General features: G+C 44.3%; 1 protein-coding gene across 2 annotated transcripts in view; it reads left to right on the top strand.

The window, feature by feature from the left end:
- The window catches only part of LOC117291099 (tubulin delta chain-like), a 150,032-nt gene that overhangs the window by 46,915 nt on the left and 83,048 nt on the right, over nucleotides 1-20,069 (top strand). For both annotated transcript variants that reach the window (XM_033772625.1, XM_033772627.1), the window contains one exon: nucleotides 6,095-6,153. In XM_033772625.1, the coding sequence (XP_033628516.1) occupies nucleotides 6,095-6,153 (59 nt within the window). The remainder of the gene's footprint in view (nucleotides 1-6,094; nucleotides 6,154-20,069) is intronic.

Genomic DNA, 20,069 nt, shown 5'->3' with positions numbered 1-20,069 from the left:
GAACCCGGGAGCTGGGTCGGTGCGAATTACTGCAGGAGGGCCGTCCAATGGCCGAAGCTCAATGCAAAGGCGAATCAGTGCATCACGGAGCGTATCGTGACGTTCGCTGTCCACGTGACATGATGCAGTAAACGAAGTAGTATTTTCGCGCACGACGAGGATAAGTTGGCGGTTGCGTTTGATGACGTCGGCGGAAAACGAGACACCGATTGTCTCTGGGGGATCTCCCGTGGATTGTTCAATCACAGTATGCGGTGTGGTGCGTAGGGATGCACAGTGATGACAGCTGGTGGTCACCTGTTCAATGGCTTTGTCCATGTCAAGGGCATAGAAGTACCGGTTTGTGACAGTGTGAAGTTGGTGGCGAGTAGGATGGCTTAACTGAATGTGAAGTGCCGTGAGGAGCCCATTTAGTACTTGACGAGGGACGATGATGCACTCACGTGTTGGAGACAGGGGTTGGTCACGGCGGACTATCAACAAGCCGTCCTTGGCTACAGAGGCGACGTGGAGATAGCGCTTAACGTCTTTGATGTTGGTAAGTTTCTTAGAGGGGCGGGTTCCCTGGACGAGGTGGGCATGGGTGCGTCGTAGGTCTGCGCATTCGGACTGGACTTCTGCCCACGCTGCCCTACTGGTGAAGGGGAGTTTAGTGTTACCAGAGATCACGTCCTCGGCAGATATGCGAAGGACCACAGAATCTTCCTCATGCTTCACAAAGGCGCAAATCTGGCAGGTGGAGTCGTGGCAGGTGGGAGCATTGCGGCTGGCAAAATCAGAAGGAATGTTGGCTGATCCGGCGAGGTGTCGGACTGACGCTTGATATCGGCTGACTGTGGAGAGGAATGTTGAAACACGGGGGCTCGCTGAAAATTCGCCACGGCATAGCTTTTCAAACGCTTGCACACATGGTTTGCTGTCCGTGAGTATGCATGCGTGGTGTTTCGACTGAATGATGAGGGGGCTGAAGTGTTTGGTCGATGCGGAGATGGAGAGAGCTTCAACCTCACATGGTAACCACGTAGGCTGGCGACCTCGCAATTTGGCGCTGAAGAAGCCGGCCAGGAGAGGTTTGTCATTGCGAGTGATGTAGAGTGTTGAGCCGATGCTGTGCTTTTTGACTGAGCCATCAGTCACAATCCATAGCTGATCGTCTGGGCGTGGGAGAGTGATTGTTTTGGCAGAGGTCAATGCACTTTGGGCTTTGCGGAATGCAGCTCGTAAATCATCTGACCAGGTAAGTTTGTCTTTAGTTTGTCGTCCGGCTGCGGCATCGTCCAATGGAGACATTAGGCTGGAGCATTCTGGAACTACTCGTGACAACACTTTGAAGGCGCCGATGAATGACCTCAATCCGCCAACTTTGTCGGGTATGGTGCAAGTTGAGAGGGTAGCTATCCGATGAGGACTGGCTTGGATTGTGCCATTGGACCAGATCCAGCCCAAAATTGTAGTGCTCTTTGGGCAGACTACTGTCTTTGATGCAGAAAGGCGTAAGCGGCTTTTGTACATGGCATGTAGAACTGATCTCCAGTTGTTGAGTAGCTCGTCGAGGGTGTTGCCGCCGCAGTAGAGGTCGTCGGCAAGCTTTGCAACTATACCTTTTTCGAGGTGGTCCCCGAGGATGCGGCACATGAGCTCTTCCAAGGCTGTCTCGGAGCCAGGCATACCCATCGCAGATCTGGTATATACACGAACACCACGGAATGGTGTTGCGACACCACAGTATTTCATCGACTGGCGAGATAACGGAATCTGGTAAAACGCACTGGTGAGGTCGGTGGCGATGAGGTATTTCCACTGTGCGATTTTGCGCAAGGTGGAATCTACATCCGGCATGAGGGAGGGCTGAGGCTTGCTGTATCTGCCGACATCGGCAAACGCGGTAACAAGTCGGAAGCCCCCATTTGGCTTTTTGATAAGGAATGAGGGATTGAGATATTCAACATTGACTCCCATGTCTTCTGGGCGGGCAAAGACTCCCTGCTTCTCAAGCTCGTCAAATTTGTGTTGCAGTTCGCGAAGCTTGTCTTGGGCATACTGTGGCAGGCGGCCTTTGCGTTGGGGGGGTTGAACTGGGCCCATGTTAACAACGGCTTTAAAGGGGCCTGCCGCACCGTTGTAGCCAGGAAATGTTGGGTCGAAAACCTCATCGTATTCTTCATGTAGGCCGCGAAATCTGGACTGCATGTCTGAATTCAACATGTTGTTGGGATCAAGTGTGATTGAGGCAGAGTGCGTTATGTGGCGTGCTGAGGGGCATGGAGTTTTTGGGGCACCCGTCGTGTCCTGTTCATGACTGTCCGCGTGAAGATTGTCTGACAGGGGTAGGAACACTGGACTAACCTGGCAGAATTGTTCCTTGCGCTTGAGGACCAGGGGCTCGTCTGTGAGATTTGGGATGCGAACTCGCCCTGCCACACTTTGGATAAGGGCAGGTGGAGGCCAAAGGTTGGCATGACTGGTGTCTCTGGCATGGGTGTAAGTGCGCGGTTCCAATGCCAACATTGTGTCATTGAGGCTGTTGGGAGGGAGCTCCAGTTCGATGAATTCTCCCGGCCACACGGTCGTGGTGTGGGATGGGGCACGTAAGACGTCGGCTCGTCGTACTGTGTGGCGACCTTTGGGTTCCTTGGTAGATCCATATGTGTATGTAGTGCCATCGCCGAGTATGACCTGACGTTTTGCAGGGCGGATTGCAATGTCATTTGTCTCCATGAAGGGGGTCCCTGCGAGAATTTCAACGTCAAGGTTTTCGACGACTAATCCCTCAAAGCGAAATTCGCTCCCATCTCGCGTCAGCGTGAAGTCGGTTTCCCCGATGACTACCAGGGGTGAGCATCCATCGGCCTGATGGGCAGACTGTGAGCTTTTGCGTATTTTGGAATTTAGTCTCTTCGCTGTGTTCTCACGAATCATGTTACCTGTTGCCCCACTATCAATGGTAACACGGACAGTGTGGTGGTCATGGAACGTGTCGATGTATGGGGATTGTCGGACCTGAACACGTAGTGTTGTCGATGACTCTGAAGAAAGCTGGTTGTCAATACGCTCGTCAACCAGGGCGCAAGCCAGCTCTGTGGGTTCGTCATCTGACTCATCGAGAATATTAGCGACTTGGCGTGCTCTTGCGATGTACTTGCGGTCTGGGTCAGGTAAGTGGGGGCATTCACTGAGGAAATGGCGATAGTCATTGCGTCCCACTTGTTTGCAGAGGGGACAAGTTTTCGTGGCTCTGGCAGGCTTGGGGCGAAATGGAGTTTGGCTATGAGGTGTCGTTGAGGGCGTCGTCTGGCGAGGCCACTGTGGTTTGGATGTTGAGGTGCGCATGGACCGTGTACTGTCGGAGGTGTGTAGCTCTTCCAACAATGACTCCAGGGCTTGTGATATTTCTGGCTTAATTGAAGCTAGGGTGCGGGAGCGTAGCTCGGTGCCATAGCGTTGCTTGACGAGGCGGGGGAGGCCACTATGGATAAGTCGAAGCCATGTAAGCACGATGTAGTTTTCAAGTGAAGGAGATAGCTCTTCATCTTCATTGATAACTTGGCCATGGTGGGATATGCCACTGTCCCGACGAAGGAGATTATCCTCGACAAAGGCCGTTAAGCGTTGGTAAAGGTCTTCCGGACGTTCATCAGCATTGAGATGTATGGATGCAAAGTCTAGTATGTGTCCCCCAGTGGACTGGAATCCGAAATGTAGTCGGATCGCTTGCCAAATGTTTGTGATGGATGTGGAATTCTTAACTATAGTGCTTCTGGAGATGACTGGGCAGTAGTTAGCTATTTGGCCTAACATGAGCTCGAGCATGGACATCTTTTGTTGAGCGGTCCGGCGTTTGGCAGCTGGGACCTGGTCATCATCATCAATAAATCCACGGAGGGGAGATGCCTTAGTCTTTTTGTCCCATGTGAAGTTGTCAATGAGAAAGGGGGCAAAGTTTGGGTCAAGCGAGAGAGTATATTGCAGGTTGTGCTTCCAGTTTTCGAAGGAGTTTACTGTCTCATTCTTACTTAGGGACCACTGTTTTGGCGCACGATGTGTGGTGGCCATGTTTGGAGGGTGTAGTGGTCACTCTCGCTACGGGACAAATCAAAGTCAGTGTTATGCACAGCTGTAGTATCAGCTGGTTAGCCGCTCACCTGCTTGTGAAGGATGCAAACGATCGGGAGTCCGGAAATGGTACTTAAACTCGACGGTTTCCTGTGACGACCAGTCCTGTTATGAGCTTGAAATTGCGTGGAAATGTTTCCGACGCTGCCACCACGCCAATATAGTAATATGTGGGGACTCTCAAATGATTACAAACGGCCAAACACTAGACTTATAACGAGAGGAACAACTTTAATGTGACGACAAAACGTACACCGTGAAAGAAGATGGCGTAGCCAATGTTTACAATATAACTGGACGCATGAGGGCGCTATAACATAACTGGCGCTGACCACCGGACCCGGAGCGAGATAGTTGGTTTCTTGGAGTGCGGTGGGCCCGTTGGATTTCAACATCTTAACCTCCCTCCAGCTTCATGTGGAAATCTAGAAAGCCCGCCACAAGCTCCTCGCAGGACTTTTGATCTTTCTCAGATCCCTCTGGGACACCATGGATGACAATGTTATTTCTCCTGTTCCTGTTCATCTAGCTGGTTACTAAGCTTGTGCGTATAGTCCAGGAGAACTGAACATGACCGTGACATTGAGTACAACTAACATTTTTTTGCTGAAATGAGTACTCCAGGGGGTCCCTTTTAAGAATCTGATGCATGCCCAGCTGGCAGGGTTGAGCATTTTTTGTTATTGCAAAAAATCACTTTTCCCATATGTTTGTGTACAAACGCTCATAAATGTGTTTTATATGATAACGACAAAACTCTTCACATGTTTTCTCGACAAGGAATACTTTTAGGTGTGTACATACCAGATATTACACGTAGATATTAATTCAGACATGATGTTAATACTATTATTTATTTACTTTTACCTCACTTTGGTGAAATTTCGTAATCAATAGGTTACTTTGTTTCTGATCAAACCTATGACCTGGGTGCAACATTTCGCAACATTTCTATGTATTTATAACATGAGTAAACTAAAAAAAATAGGCCAACATGAGTGGTTTACCCTTAAAATAAAATAAATTCTAAAGGGGACAAAATCATGTTATAATTGACCTTCATAATATACCAGGCGTCCTGCTTCTCAGTAAAACAAGATATGCCAATGTATCAAACCATTACTTGCCGTTTTTGGGGTGTGTGTACCTAAAACAAAGTGTTGTGGTGTCATATTTAACTATAATTATACAGTGATGCAACTATCTCAATAAACAAATTTTGTCTCAACCAAATGCCATCAACTCTAGCCAAAATTACCATTCAACTGTGACTGTTCCTTACCGATGAGATATGGATGCCATGGTCAGAGGACATTCTGATGAGCGTTTGTTATAAATTTATAGAAATGTTGCGAAATGTTGCATCAGGCCAAAGGTCAGATCAGAAAGTAATTTCATCAAAGTGAGGTAAAAGTAAACAAATAATATTATTAACCACGTGTCTGAACTAATATCTACGTGTAATATCTGGTTAGTACACACCTAAAAGTATTCCTTGTCGAGAAAACATGTGAAGAGTTTTGTCGTTATCATATAAAACACATTTATGAGCGTTTGTACACAAACATATGGGAAAAGTGATTTTTTGCAATAACAAAAAATGCTCAACCCTGGCAGCTGGGCATGCATTGGAATTGCATACTACATGTAGACACCTTGAAGAAGATTATTTCTGCAAAACAAAATCTTAGTTGTACTCAATGTCACGCTTTACCTAAATTTTGGGGTTTAGCTCCTGGACTAGTATCACTATGGTGACAGTCGAACCTGCTAAAATCACACCAGCGTAAAATCAACCATTTTTTTTAATATGTAAATTTTCTATCAGGGTTGAGAAATAATTGTGTTTTTTTCCCTATGTAGACATACTAGATAAGATATTATGATTTTACCCTTACATTGATGTGTAAAGCAAATGTATACTCATCAGTGCTTCCTGAATCATTCACAAACCTTAAAAAATGTTTCCTTTTGTTTGCAGTTTACGGGAGTCCAATGTTATTACTGGAAAACATGGAAGAGGAACAAACTGGGCTATGGGTGAGTAAGTAGGGATACAGATGTATGTATTGATATTTTGTTGTGAATTACTGTAATTTCCTGCGGTTAAGACGCATCTTATCTGACCTTTTAGACCCCCAAAACATTGTTGCATCTTATCTTCCGGAGTGCCTCGTCTACTATTGTTTGATGTTATTTTGATGATCACTGCGTGAAGTCTATGTTTATAGTGTAAATAAACACCTTTACTTTGTCCAGGGACCAAACACGACTTTTATTGTTACTATTTTTTTTTCATTTCATCTCAAATTATTATTATTTATTCCATCACAAATTTTAAGTGGAGAGTGATTTAACATATTGTAAAATTTGCTGACGATACCACCAAATGTGGTTTAATTTGTAATGGCTATGAATCTAATTAACGACGTCAAGTATATTCCCTTGAAAAATGGTGTGATTCGAACACTCTTATTTTGAATTATGGAAAAACTAAAGAAACTATAATTGATTTACGTAGAAATAAGGGTCAAGTTGATTATACTCGCATACAAATAAAACGAGCAGACATTATATATTTTGATTGATTGCCACAGCCTCTGAAAACTGTTTTATTGCCAAAACAAAAATTGTGAAGGTTGCCTAAAAACTTTTGGCTAACAAGTCACACACATAAAAATAGCTTAGGGTACACCTGACTCCACAATTCATTGGCCAGTACTTGGCTTCTTCTGCCCACAATACACTCATCAAATTTGCCCAGTACCTGGATTCTTCTTCTTCCATTGAACAGGTGAAGTCGACCATTACTGGGCACCACGCCCGAAGTAATTAATTGGCAAACAATTGCCACACCACGACAAGTTTGGCCAACATGGCTTCTTCTTCCAATGTACACGTGACACAACCATTAATGGGCACCACGCCCCCTTTACTTATTTGGCACACAAATTTATATTTGTTACACACACCCCCACAAACCTTGGGCATCACGTCCCAAATTATTTAACTGGCACTTGGCCAAACATTAATCTGCTAGCCCACCTGACTCCAATCACACACAGGCAGAATGCAATGAAACAATTATTGAAACTAGTCATACCTTATACTATGTACAACGAGGTTAACCCATCATTAATTAATTTGTGAAATTCCACCTTGAGACATGCGGTCAGAATTAACCCCTGGGGAACCTCAGAGCGCTAACACAACTTATTGTTACAATACTTTATCGTAATATGAAGAATGGGCGTGTAAGTTCCTTGAACAAGGTGTACAAAGTTAAAGAAACATTTTGACAAAGTACATTTACTTGCAACTATAACCCCCAAAACAGAAACACTGTGTGAATCCCGTAAAAAACGCCATACCGCAGTGACAAGTTAAGATCACAGCCAAATGGTTAAGAGCATCGAATTCAAGTTCTGATGCTAAGTCACCGGAGTGTGGGTTCGAATCTTGGTCGTGACACTTGTGTCTTTGAGCAAGATACTTTACTATAATTAGGTGTTCGTGCATTTCAGCACGAACACCTATTGTTTTTGTTCCGTTTTTTTCTTCTTCTCCATCTTCTTCTTCTTCACCGTCAACTCTTCTCTACAGCATAACTCAAGATTCAAGCCAAACTGAACCTTGAAACTCATCAGACAATTGAACCTCAATACGAAGATGGCACAGTTTTCATTACGTCATGATGACGTCATTAGGTGTCAAATTACAAGGTTTTTAAAGTTGAAAAGGGACCATTTTCGTTTTGCTGTATCTCAACGAATATGAAAGCTATGATGTTCAAAGTTTTCGCATCGGATAGACCAAGACTAGGGCAACATTTGAAAAGTTAACGCCAAAATCGTACGACCTTAGCTTCCGGGTCGTTACCCTGGGTCGAAGTTCACCTTCGGGTTTTTTTCGTCAAAAAACAACTTTCGAGCTTTTCTACGGAATAACTCAAGATTGAGATTGAATGGAATGTTGAAACTCAACAGATAGTTGAACCTCAGTATCAAGACAACACATACTTAATTACGTCATTATGACGTCATCGGGAATTGAATTACATTAGATCAAAGTTTAATATTTGTAAAAATCATAACTCAAAAACTATGATTCGGATTTTGACAATCTACACATCATCGGATAGATCAAAAGTTGGACAAATGCTTCACAGAACACGTAAAATATTTTTAATACTTCTAGTGCAAATTGAAAATTTCATAAAATCTTATCGTATTCATGTTTTTAAAACTACTGATCATTTCAACGTAATTTTTGTTTCAGATTGTAAAACAGCAATCCCGCTCAATCTTTTGCACAGAAATAACAAAATTTGGACCTTTACATCAGTCGAAAAGGGACGTCAAAGCACCTGTTGACCCACGCGTTTACCCCATTTTGATCAACAACGCACGCTATGTACACTATGCAGTGCAAGCGCCGAGTTTTTTGGGGGAATTCCCAAAAGTGCTCTCTTTAGTCCAGCGATGCTCTCTTTAGTCCAGCGAAAGAGGGCGCTGTAACGTTTTTAGTAACATCGACACTGAGTGAATCGCGGTGTATCGCAATAGTTGAGTAATAATGAACAACGTCTCGCACCAAAACTACAAGTAGGAATACATTTGCATTGATGTTATAAGATACATTATACACCTTCAGATAGTCCATCACATAATTATAAAATGTTTACAAGTCATACATCAGCTGAAAGGTTTTAATGAACTAGTCAGGATCTACACAAATGAAATCAGTTTAAACTTGGCTTCTTGTTCAAACCAGAGGTTGAAAATAATTGGTCAAAGAAAAATAATTTCACAACCACACATTTGATTTTTTATATATTTATACGTCATTGGGTAGGTATGTAACAACTTAAGAAACGATACACAACATTGACTATTAAACCTTGACCTCCAGTTAAACAGGAAGATGCAGTTAATTATTTGAAAAAATATTACTCCAGAACCAGAAATTAGTTGTTTATTATCTGAACGTCGTCAGATAAGGCTTTGAAAAACATTACTAACGCTATAATTTTTGACCTGAAAAAATTGTCTTCCGGTTCAAACCGGATGTTTAAATTTTATATTTGAAAAAAATCATAACATCTGAACCATACATTGGATTTTTTCAATCTATGCATCATCTGAAAGGTCTTAATAGACTTATCACGTGCTATACAATGTGCGACCCTGTTTGACCTTGACTTCCAGTTAAAGTTGGAAATTGATATATAATGTTTGAAAAATAAAAAAATCCTAAACCACATGATTTGATTTTTATCATCTATACGTCAAAAGAAAGAACTCAAAAGACATCACCAATGCTACCAAGTGTGACCTCATTTGACAGTACCTTCCGGTTCAAAACGGAAGTTGAAACTTTATATTTGAAAAAATCATAACTTCTAAACCAAATATTGGATTTTTACAACCCATCCATCATTTAAAAGGTCTTAATAAACTTATCACGCGCTACATAAAAAGTAACCCCTATTTGACCTTTTATCCGATGCAAACCGGAAGTTGGTGTTTAATTTGTAAAAAAATCATAACTCCTTAAACCAGTCATTGGATTGATGAGGTAAAATGTTGTCACCAATTCATTCACTCACTCACCACGAACACCTTGTTTTTGTAGTAAACAAAAACTGTACATGTACCTCCAGTTGCTTTTATTATTATTATTATTTATTCGACCAATACAAGTTATAACAGCCAAGTTACAATAACACAAGACAGAACATGCAGGAGGAAAACAAAACCAAATGGGAACGACAACCAGAAGGGATAAAAAACCAAGGACAAATCATGCGGGTCAGGGGTAACAAAAGTAAACCAAAATTACTGTTGCTCGGAAGCATGCTGCCCCACACATGACCAACAAACACAATGAACTCAGAAACAACAATAGGGACGGGAAACCAAACAGGGGATCGTTCACGACCTACATGCAAACAAATTGAACATCTATTACACTGTGTGGTTTAAACAAGGCGGAGAAATGTCATAAGGGGACAAATTATAGCAGCTTCGCGAATGATGGGTGGTATCGTGTCCCACAATCTGGGAAATCGATGGGAGGGTGAATGGAACAATGAGTCGGTACGAGCTGAAAGATGGCGGAATGTGAGTGAGTCAAGATGACGAGGATTAATGAAAACCCCGGTAAGAATGGATTCGCAGTGAGCAGTGCCATGTAAAACCTTGAACACAAAGGCACTGAGCAAGTAATTACGCCTGTTAGTTAGAGGACGCCAGTGAAGATGCTGCAATCTGTCCTCATAAGACATTACTCCGCGCCTTTGTTTAAGAGCAAGCCAGGTGGCAGTTCTTTGGACCCTTTCAAGCTGATTTTGTTGTGATAATGTAAACGGATGCCGTGCTGGGAGACCATACTCTAAAATTTGGAGAACAAGAGATTTGTATAGTGAGAAAACTGCGTTAGTGGAGGACCCTCTAGCAGCTGTTCTGATGAAACCTAACATGCGGTTGGCTCTGGCAACTACTGAGGAGGTATGAGTAGCCCATGAAAGTTTGGAATCAAGTGTAAGCCCTAGGTACTGAAACGACTTGGTAGATTCTATTGGAAGAGTACCTAGGTTGTACAATATTGGGTCAAGGTTCCTGCATCTTGTGACATGCATGACCTTGGTTTTACTAATGTTGAATGTCATTGCATTGACATTGGACCAGTTAGCAAGCTTATCTACATGTAAGTCAGATTGGAGCACAAGTTCGTCATTGGCGTTTTCTATTGTGCGGTACAGAAGAATGTCATCGGCAAATAACACACAACTGGATGAAGTTGAATGAGATATGTCATTAACAAAAAGATTGAATAGTAACGGCTCTAATACACTGCCTTGAGGTACACCAGAAGTAATGTTAACCCATGAGGAGACTCCGCCCCTAAAGAGAACCCGTTGCTTGCGGTCTGCAGGAAAGACCAAACCCAACACCACAACTTGCCCCGAACATTGAAAGAGGTAGCAAGTTTTTCAAGTAGGATGTGGTGTGGCATTGTGTCAAAGGCTTTTGTCATGTCCAAGAAAACGGCATCTACTCTTGGGGGGGGGGGGGGGGGGGGCGGCGTCTATCAAGGGTGGATGACCAAGATTGAATAATGTTAACCAGTTGGGTAACACAACTCCTGTGTTTTACAAAGCCGTGCTGATGGGGATTTAGGAGAGCAAAGGTGTTTAAGTGATTATTTAAGGCAACAGTTATAATGCATTCAAGAACGTTACATAAACACAGAAGTCAGAGCAACAGGCCTATAATTAGTTAACAATACCTTATCCGCTTTCTTGTGAACTGGTGTCAGTTGACCGATGCTCAGCGATGCGTTAAACAATAAGCCAAGAGGATGAGCTATTTCGGAGGAGATTTTGTTCAGAACATTAGGCAAGATACAATCAGGTCCAGGAGATTTATTAGAGGGGAGCATTTAAAGCAACGCAGCAATTTGGTTGGCAGAAACTGAAATGTGAGACAACTCAGGAATATGCAGTGAGCAAGGCGGGTGGAGGTTGCGAACAGGACCTGATTGTTTACAAACAGAACAGAAGTAACCACTGAATGCAGATGAAATTATGTCAGGGCTGGTTATTTTACAGTTATTATGATAAAATGAAGGAGGCAGGGGCGATTGTTTGCTGCCTCTGACAAAGGACCAGAAACTACCTCGGCGTCCTTGGTGCCGGTCTTTACGTATGATGACGTAATCATCAGAAAACCCAAGAACGCGATCAAGGTCGTTAGAAAACAAATTACCTACTGTATGTACATGTAAGTTACTCAGTATTAGTGCACAGCACCTGGCCGCGCATCCCTGCCCACCAGGGAAATACCCCTTAAAGGAATACGTTGCCTTGGATCGGTCGAGTTGGTCTTTGAAAAGCGTTTGTAACCGTTTTTTATAAAATGCATATGGTTAGAAAGATGTTGGAAAAGTAGATGATCTACACAAATTTGCTTCGAAATTTCGTGGGTTTCGTTTTACTTTGCGAACTAACACAGTCGGCCATTTATGGGAGTCAAAAATTTGACTCCCATAAATGGCCGACCGTGTTTGTCGACGAGGTAAAAGGAAAAGCCGTGTGGGGTCTGCTCCGGCTGGTCTACCGCAGATTGGAAAATTATTTTACGGCCTGGCAGGATAGTCTGCCATGCAAGTCACCTACCCAATGGAAAAATGTCCAGGTTTTGACAAAGAATCTCCAAGATAAAACATCTTCTTCTAACCGAACGATGTTTTCACCAGCTCCCCCGATGGATGTCAACTTGTCAATGGGGAACAGTGGTGCTTCGGAAGATTTGTCATCCTCAATGCGTGTTTTGATCGTCCGTTCCCCGCCTCGGGACAGTCCCATCTACACCGGGTTCCGGAAAAAGAGTTCCGGGCTTATCCTCTACGCATCACCAACTTCCCGCCGTCAAAAGGTCTTTCTTTTTTCCGGATCATCGCAGATTTCAGTCAACACATCCTTCCATGGGTCCTTACAATACCTTTCGGCGCCCATTGGTATTTTTGCCGGCCACTACCCACAGGAACGGCCACCTGGTTTATGAAGAGTTTTTTTTGCTCGGACGTCCGAGCCACCGCATAGTGCAGATTTTTCTTGGTGTCACTTCCATGGCGGCTAAAGGGGATCACTCCCTCTTTAGAGGGTCCTGTTCCCGGTCCCACTCAGCGATTAGCCCTCACCGTGGATCTCTGTTCACCAAAACGTCATTCTCCTGGTCACTACTCCCGTTCTGGATCCTCCCCAAGGAGCTCCATTGGGCCAGATTTTGATTTGATGGAGCCTGGAAATACTTCCATGTTCCAGAGAGGGAAATTTGTCTTCTCTGAAGTGAGTAATATTTTACAGTTTCCTCCTCCTTCTCCAAAAGAGACACCCCGCTTGTTTTTTTGCAGGGGTTCTTCCCAACTCAGTCCTCCACCAAAGTTTACCATTCCTGTAGACAACTTCTGCTCTGTGAATATTGAAGAGGCTTTCTCAATCTTCCAAAAGAAAAAGCATGTGAGAATTCCTGCTCATGTATCATCTCTCTTCAATACGATAACTGAAGATACTGATAAATTTGTCAGGGTGGCAAAATTTTTATTTAAAGTTGAAGATAAGTTTGGTCTGATAAAAACAACCCGCAAAAAATATCTTCCCAGATAAATGCACTAAAGACCTCAACAGTTCTTTTGCTAGACCCTCATCTACGCTATGGGCCAAAGTTTCCAAACGGCTGTTTTATTGTCGGATACTCTCGCCCGGGCTTCAAGGGACCCCACGACAGTGGATCCAGAGCTCCTGCCAGTCATGTTTAGTTTTCTTGATGACTGCCTTGGTTCATGTTTACAGTAAATTACTACCAGTTCCGCTATGGCTACTTCCCTGCGTAGGGCGCTTATCCTCGATCAGCTCTACTGGCCCTCACAGTGCTCCAGACAACAGATGGAAAAACTACCTTACCTCGGGAGTGATCTCTTTGCAAATAAATTTGATGATCCTATTCTTCAAGAGGCTAAGCTTCGTAAGACTGACGGGAAAATCAACTTGCGTTGACCCTCGGATAAGTCTTCTTCTTCTTCACTGCTCCATCGCACACACGACAAGGGCAGGAAAAGTGACAAAGGGCCTTTTCGTTGCCACTACCAGCCAAACCAGGTTACCGTTCCCAATCCACTGCAGCAACACCCTCTAGCTCAACCCACTCCTTCAAGATGCAGTGATCTTGAGGACCCAAGAGACAATGACTCCACTTAGCCACTTACCTCATGTCTCACCGGCTCCGGGACCAATAGGAGGTCGGTCAAAGCCTTTAAAAAAAATTATAAAAAAAAGCTAAAGTCCCGCTTCATCGCCTCCCTTCTGGCTCCCAAGAATTTTCAACAAGTGGCGACCGATCATCAAGCTTCGTCCCCTCATCAGTGACTTTATTCAAACCAAGCATTTCCTGATGGAAACGCTATGAGCTGTCCTTTACAGTCATAGATTTCATCGGAGATACCTCCAGTTCATAACCGACACAAGACCTACCAGCTTCGATGCCTCCAAGGGTCTTTACCAGAATCACATTTCTATGTACCTGGACGACTGGCTGATCCTTTACTCGGACATTCGTCGAAACTTCTCAACGAACCTACATGTAGGGATCATCATCAAGGAAGAGAGGTCTTCTCTAGTCCCGTCTCAAAGCCCAATATTTGTAGTGGCATCCCTCAACATGAAGACAGGGAAGGTGCTCCTCACTCAATTTGTTCAAATCTCCCTTACTATGTCAACTCTCCCAGCCAGGGCCTGGAATCTCCCTTACTATGTCAACTCTCCCAGCCAGGGCCTGGCTTTGTCTTTTGGGATTCATGGCCAGCCTTGAAGACCTACATGTAGTACCATGGTGCAGAATGCTCATTCGCCCCCTCTTCAGCTTCATCCCATTTAGACACTTTAACCAAACCAGTTCCGGTCAACTCTTTCATCCAATCCCATCTCAAAATGGTACATTCTTCATTAGAATCTTCCCTGCGCTACAACAAGCCCGCAACCCACTCCTTCAGTGAATACAGTTGCCTCACTGTCGTTGGGGGCCCCACCTTTTTAATACAAATTATGGGCATGCCTCACATACACCGGTTTGCATCCTCTCAATCACAAGCTTCCATCCAACACTTTGTACACGACATGCCCATCCTCTAGCTTTGGCATTAGACTCCCTGAGTGTGATAACCTGTTGTTGATTATTGTGTTAGCGCCCTCTATTGACTGTTTGTAGAAAGGGTGTTTTGTAGTTGTGTTGGCATCCATCTTGTTGTTTATTAAAGTCATGTACACATGGTTCGTTAACCTAATCCAGTGAGTTAAAGTCAGTAATTGAAGTTACTACATTTTGGCGACGAGGATGGGATCCTGCTAAACAGGGAGAACATCCAGAAGAAATATCAGTATGAATACCTTTGGGAATATCGGTGAATTTCAAGATGAAAAGGACAGTGAAGCATGGCCTCTGTATGTGGAACGATTGAAGCAGTTTTTTGAAGCGAACGATGTAGAGGATGCTGGTAAGCAGAGAGCTATTTTATTAAGTGTTTGTGGTGCTGACACATATAAGTTGATATCAAGCCTTGTAGCACCAGAAAAACCAGGAGAAAAGACTTTTGATGAACTAATATCGATTGCTAAGGATCATTTCAACCCACTTCCCTCGGTAATCGTTCAGCGATATAAGTTTAACACACGCATTCAGCAACAAGGAGAGACAACTGCAGAATTTGTTGCTGAATTACGCCGTCTCGCACGACACTGTGAGTATGGGTCTACACTAGAGGATATGTTGCGTGATCGCTTAGTATGTGGCTTAAAGGATGAGCGAGTGCAACGAAGGCTGTTATCAGAGCCCTCCCTTAAATTCAAGAAAGCGTGGGAAATTTCACAAGCCATGGAGCTAGCCATGAAGAATGCCAAAGACCTTCAAAGAAACCTTGAGTCTTTGCCCGTATCAGTGGCCGCTGGACCCCTGCAGCAAGCCAATAAAGTTGCTAGTAGTACCAGCACCAGGGGGCCTAACCAAACAAGGCCATATCCACAACAAGCACAGCCCCACAAACAAGGTACACACTTCACTAAATGTTATCGATGTGGACGCACGGATCACTCTGCAATTGATTGCAGGGTACGTTCGTATATTTGTCATAACTGTGGGAAACAGGGACATCTAGCCAAAGTTTGTCGGGGTGGTAAATCGTCTCACACCCCAGTAGCGTCAAAAGTTCACACGGATAAAGCGTACTGCATGGAACCTGACTTCGAAAACCCTGTGAATGCAGAAGCTAACTATACAATGTATAAAACCTCGGCACAAAACAAAGAGCCACCGCTTATCGCAAATGTACTGATAAACAAATGTAAGGTCTCAATGGAAATTGACACTGGTGCTTCTGTCTCCATTATGAGTGAGACCACTTATGACTCCATATTTAAGCACGAGAAACCTTCACTTCGTACCGGGGAACACGTCGAGTTACGAACTTATACAGGCCAGAAAATACCTGTGGTTGGTACGTGTTCAGTTACAGTAGAACACAACGATCAGAAGACTCAACTCTCACTTCTCATTGTGTCGGGTAAAGGACCAAATCTTCTCGGACGAGATTGGCTGCGCCATCTTAAGTTAGCGTGGCAAGAAATTCACCATGCCAGGCACACTGATTCGACTGCTGAGATTATGAATCATTATGAAGAGTTATTTCGGGATGACTTGGGTAAACTAAAAGGACAACCTGTAAAAATAAATATCAAAACAGATGCAAAGCCCAAGTTCTGTAAGGCGAGAACCGTGCCCTTCTCCATGAAAAAACAAGTGGAAGATGAACTCGATAGGCTCCAAAAGAGTGGTGTCATTGAACCAGTAACATTCTCGCGTTGGGCAGCACCCATTGTTCCAGTTATTAAAGAAAATGGGCAGATCAGAATCTGTGGAGATTACAAGGCCACAGTAAATCAGGCTGCTAATGTTGACTCATACCCCCTCCCTCGAGTGGAGGAATTGTTCGCTGCAATGTCTGGTGGTCAGACATTTAGCAAGCTCGATCTCAGTCATGCTTACTTGCAACTTGTACTCGATGAACCTTCGCGTGAACTTGCGACAATTAACACTCACCGTGGACTGTTCCAGTATACGAGAATGCCTTTTGGAATTTCAGCTGCACCCGCCATTTTCCAACGAACCATTGAAAGTTGACATTCCCCAAGCAGTGGCATTTCTCGATGATATCCTTGTTACAGGTAAATCTGAATCAGAGCACATTGCTAATCTTGATCGAGTACTTACCAGACTACAAAGTGCAGGCCTCCGACTGAAACAGGAGAAATGTAAGTTCTTCGCACCAGAGGTAGTTTACCTCGGACATCGGATAAATGCAACAGGCTTGCATCCCACAATGGAGAAGGTGCAAGCGATAAAGGATGCGCCAGTCCCCCGTAATGTAACTGAGTTAAAATCCTACCTGGGTATTCTCAACTACTACGCAAAGTTTTTGCCCAACTTGTCGTCGCTCATAGCCCCTTTGCACTGTTTGTTGAGGAAGGACACCCGCTGGTCATGGGACACAGCCCAGGATAAAGCCTTCCGTGAATCTAAGGAATTGTTAGTTTCAGCTCAAGTTCTGGTGCATTACAACCCAGAGAAGGAGTTAGTGCTATCATGTGATGCTAGTCCATATGGTGTGGGCGCAGTGCTGGCCAACCGAATGTCCGATGGAACAGAACATCCAATTGCGTATGCATCACGTTCCCTGTCTCCACCAGAGCGTAATTATTCACAACTAGACAAGGAAGGATTAGCAATGGTCTTTGGAGTAAAAAAGTTCCATCAGTATGTGTACGGTAGGAAGTTTGTGATATCTACTGATCATAAGCCGTTGCTCGGTTTATTAGGTGAAGGGCGAATGATACCCCCCATGGCATCATCCAGAATTCAGCGGTGGGCACTTACACTTTCCGCTTATGATTACCAGTTGGTCTACAAACCAGGGTCATTAAATGGTAATGCCGATGCACTGAGCAGATTACCATTACCCCATACACCTTCGCATGTACCAGTTCCAGCGGATTATGTCATGGTCATGGATCACATGGAGTCAACACCAGTCAGCCCAGAGAAAATTCGCCTCTGGACAGGCCGAGACCCGGTATTGTCACAGGTGCGATCATTTGTGATGAATGGTTGGCCAGCAGAATGTGCAAATTCAGCATTGCAGCCATACATCTGTCGTAAAACAGAATTAAGCATCCAAGACGGCTGCATAATGTGGGGGTCACGTGTTGTCATCCCCCCACAGGGTCGCCAGCGTCTTGTGGAGGAGTTACATGAATCGCACCCTGGAGTGTCGCGCATGAAATCGTTGGGTCGCAGTTATGTATGGTGGCCCTGCATGGACAAAGACATTGAGAGTAAAGTCAAACAGTGTTCGCCATGCCAAACCTCACGTCAATCACCACCAGTTGCACCACTGCACCCATGGGAGTGGCCCCAGCGTCCATGGTCACGCCTTCACGTGGATTATGCAGGTCCATTTATGGGACGAATGTTTCTCATAATTGTTGATGCACATAGCAAGTGGCTAGATATACATGCTATGCATAGTGCAACGTCACTGGCTACAGTAGAGAAGCTGCGTCAGACCTTCGCGACACATGGATTGCCAGATATTATTGTTTCCGATAATGGCAGTAATTTCACCAGTGCAGAGTTTCAGGAATTCTTGAAAAGGAATGGCATTAAACATGTCCGGTCCGCGCCATTCCACCCATCATCCAACGGGTTGGCTGAGCGTGCAGTTCAGTCTTTTAAGGCCGCAATGAGGCGTATGAATGAGGGTACTGTTGAGACAAAGTTGTCACGATTCTTGTTCACATATCGCACCACGCCACATGCCACGACAGGAATTTCCCCAGCTCAATTGTTGATGAATCGTCGACCGCAGACAAGACTTGATTTGGTCCGTCCGGATCTACGACGTCGAGTAACCAACAAGCAATGTGCACAGAAGGAACATCATGATAAACACGCAAAACCTCGCTCGTTTCATGTGAACGACACCGTTTATGTGCATAATTATGCGCCTGGCCCTAGATGGATGGCAGGGCGTGTAGTATCATTGTGTGGCCATCTTATGTACACAGTCCGACTTGAGGATGGTCGTGTGTGGAGGCGCCATGTTGATCAAATGCGTTTTCGAGATGTCTCAAACACACCCAGTTTGGAGCCAAATTGGCCCATTCCTTCATCAGAGAGGGAGGAAATGGTTGGTGAACAACCACTTGTACAGATTGACAGTACACCATCAGTGGAAGAGCCAAGTCCAATGCCAGCAGAGCAGACTGGCTCACAGAACACAGAACCAGACATTGAACTTCGCAGATCCACACGCGTTCGCACCAAACCTGAACTCTATGGATTTCCAGATCTGTGACTCTAAAAAACACAGTTCTTCTTTTGTTACCATTGAAACAGTTGTTGATTAATAATAGTTCCTCATGTAACAGTGGAACCAGCCAATAGGTTAATGCATGTTTTCCTTCAGACCTGTGAAAGTTGGTTCTGAAACTAATTCTCTTGGATTGAATGTTCTAGTGTTCAGGTTGTTATTTCCTTAAAGTTGTTGTGTTAAGTATTATCTAAAGGAGGAGGAGTTGTGATAACCTGTTGTTGATTATTGTGTTAGCGCCCTCTATTGACTGTTTGTAGAAAGGGTGTTTTGTAGTTGTGTTGGCATCCATCTTGTTGTTTATTAAAGTCATGTACACATGGTTCGTTAACCTAATCCAGTGAGTTAAAGTCAGTAATTGAAGTTACTACACTGAGCTCGATTGGACAGGCCTACTGGGGTACACCTTTTTCCCTTTTCCCCTGCTACCTTGATTATTACAAAAGATCAAACAACAGAGCTGCAAGGGATGCCCCAAAAATGGTGCAGCAAGAAAGTATTCAGCCCCCATTATGCATCTTTAACAACGGATGGGGATTTTTCTTCTTCACCTAATTACAACCATTCCTGGCCACAGATCTGTCATTGATGTCTTATTGGAGGGCTTGGCTGTAACTGAAACCTTTATACACAACATTTCCATTTCACACCTTCTAGAGGGCATGTTCGGTGACAGACCAGGCAGCAGGCACTAAAAGGCTTAACCCTTCCTGGGACCTCTGCAGTGTACTTCTCAGTGGACAAAGTCTCCCCCTGAACCAGCTGGATCCTGTTCCTTCGTTTGCTGACAGTCAAAACAGTCTTTCTGCTGCCTTTGGGGTGCCGCAATGCAGCTATTTATCAGGACAGTTCTGCTACTTCTGCTAGGTGGATAAACTACAACAGCCTGCTGCTACTCAGCCACTTGGGTCTATGCCTGGTCCTCCAAGTAGAGCATATGAAAAACAGCCAGCGTCAGCTCTGCCAGGCGAACCGCT

This window comes from Asterias rubens, chromosome 6, assembly GCF_902459465.1.
Source record: "Asterias rubens chromosome 6, eAstRub1.3, whole genome shotgun sequence".
NCBI lineage: Eukaryota > Metazoa > Echinodermata > Asteroidea > Forcipulatida > Asteriidae > Asterias > Asterias rubens.
The sequence above is the reverse complement of the archived record's forward strand: the minus strand, read 5'-3'. Positions and strand labels throughout refer to the sequence as shown.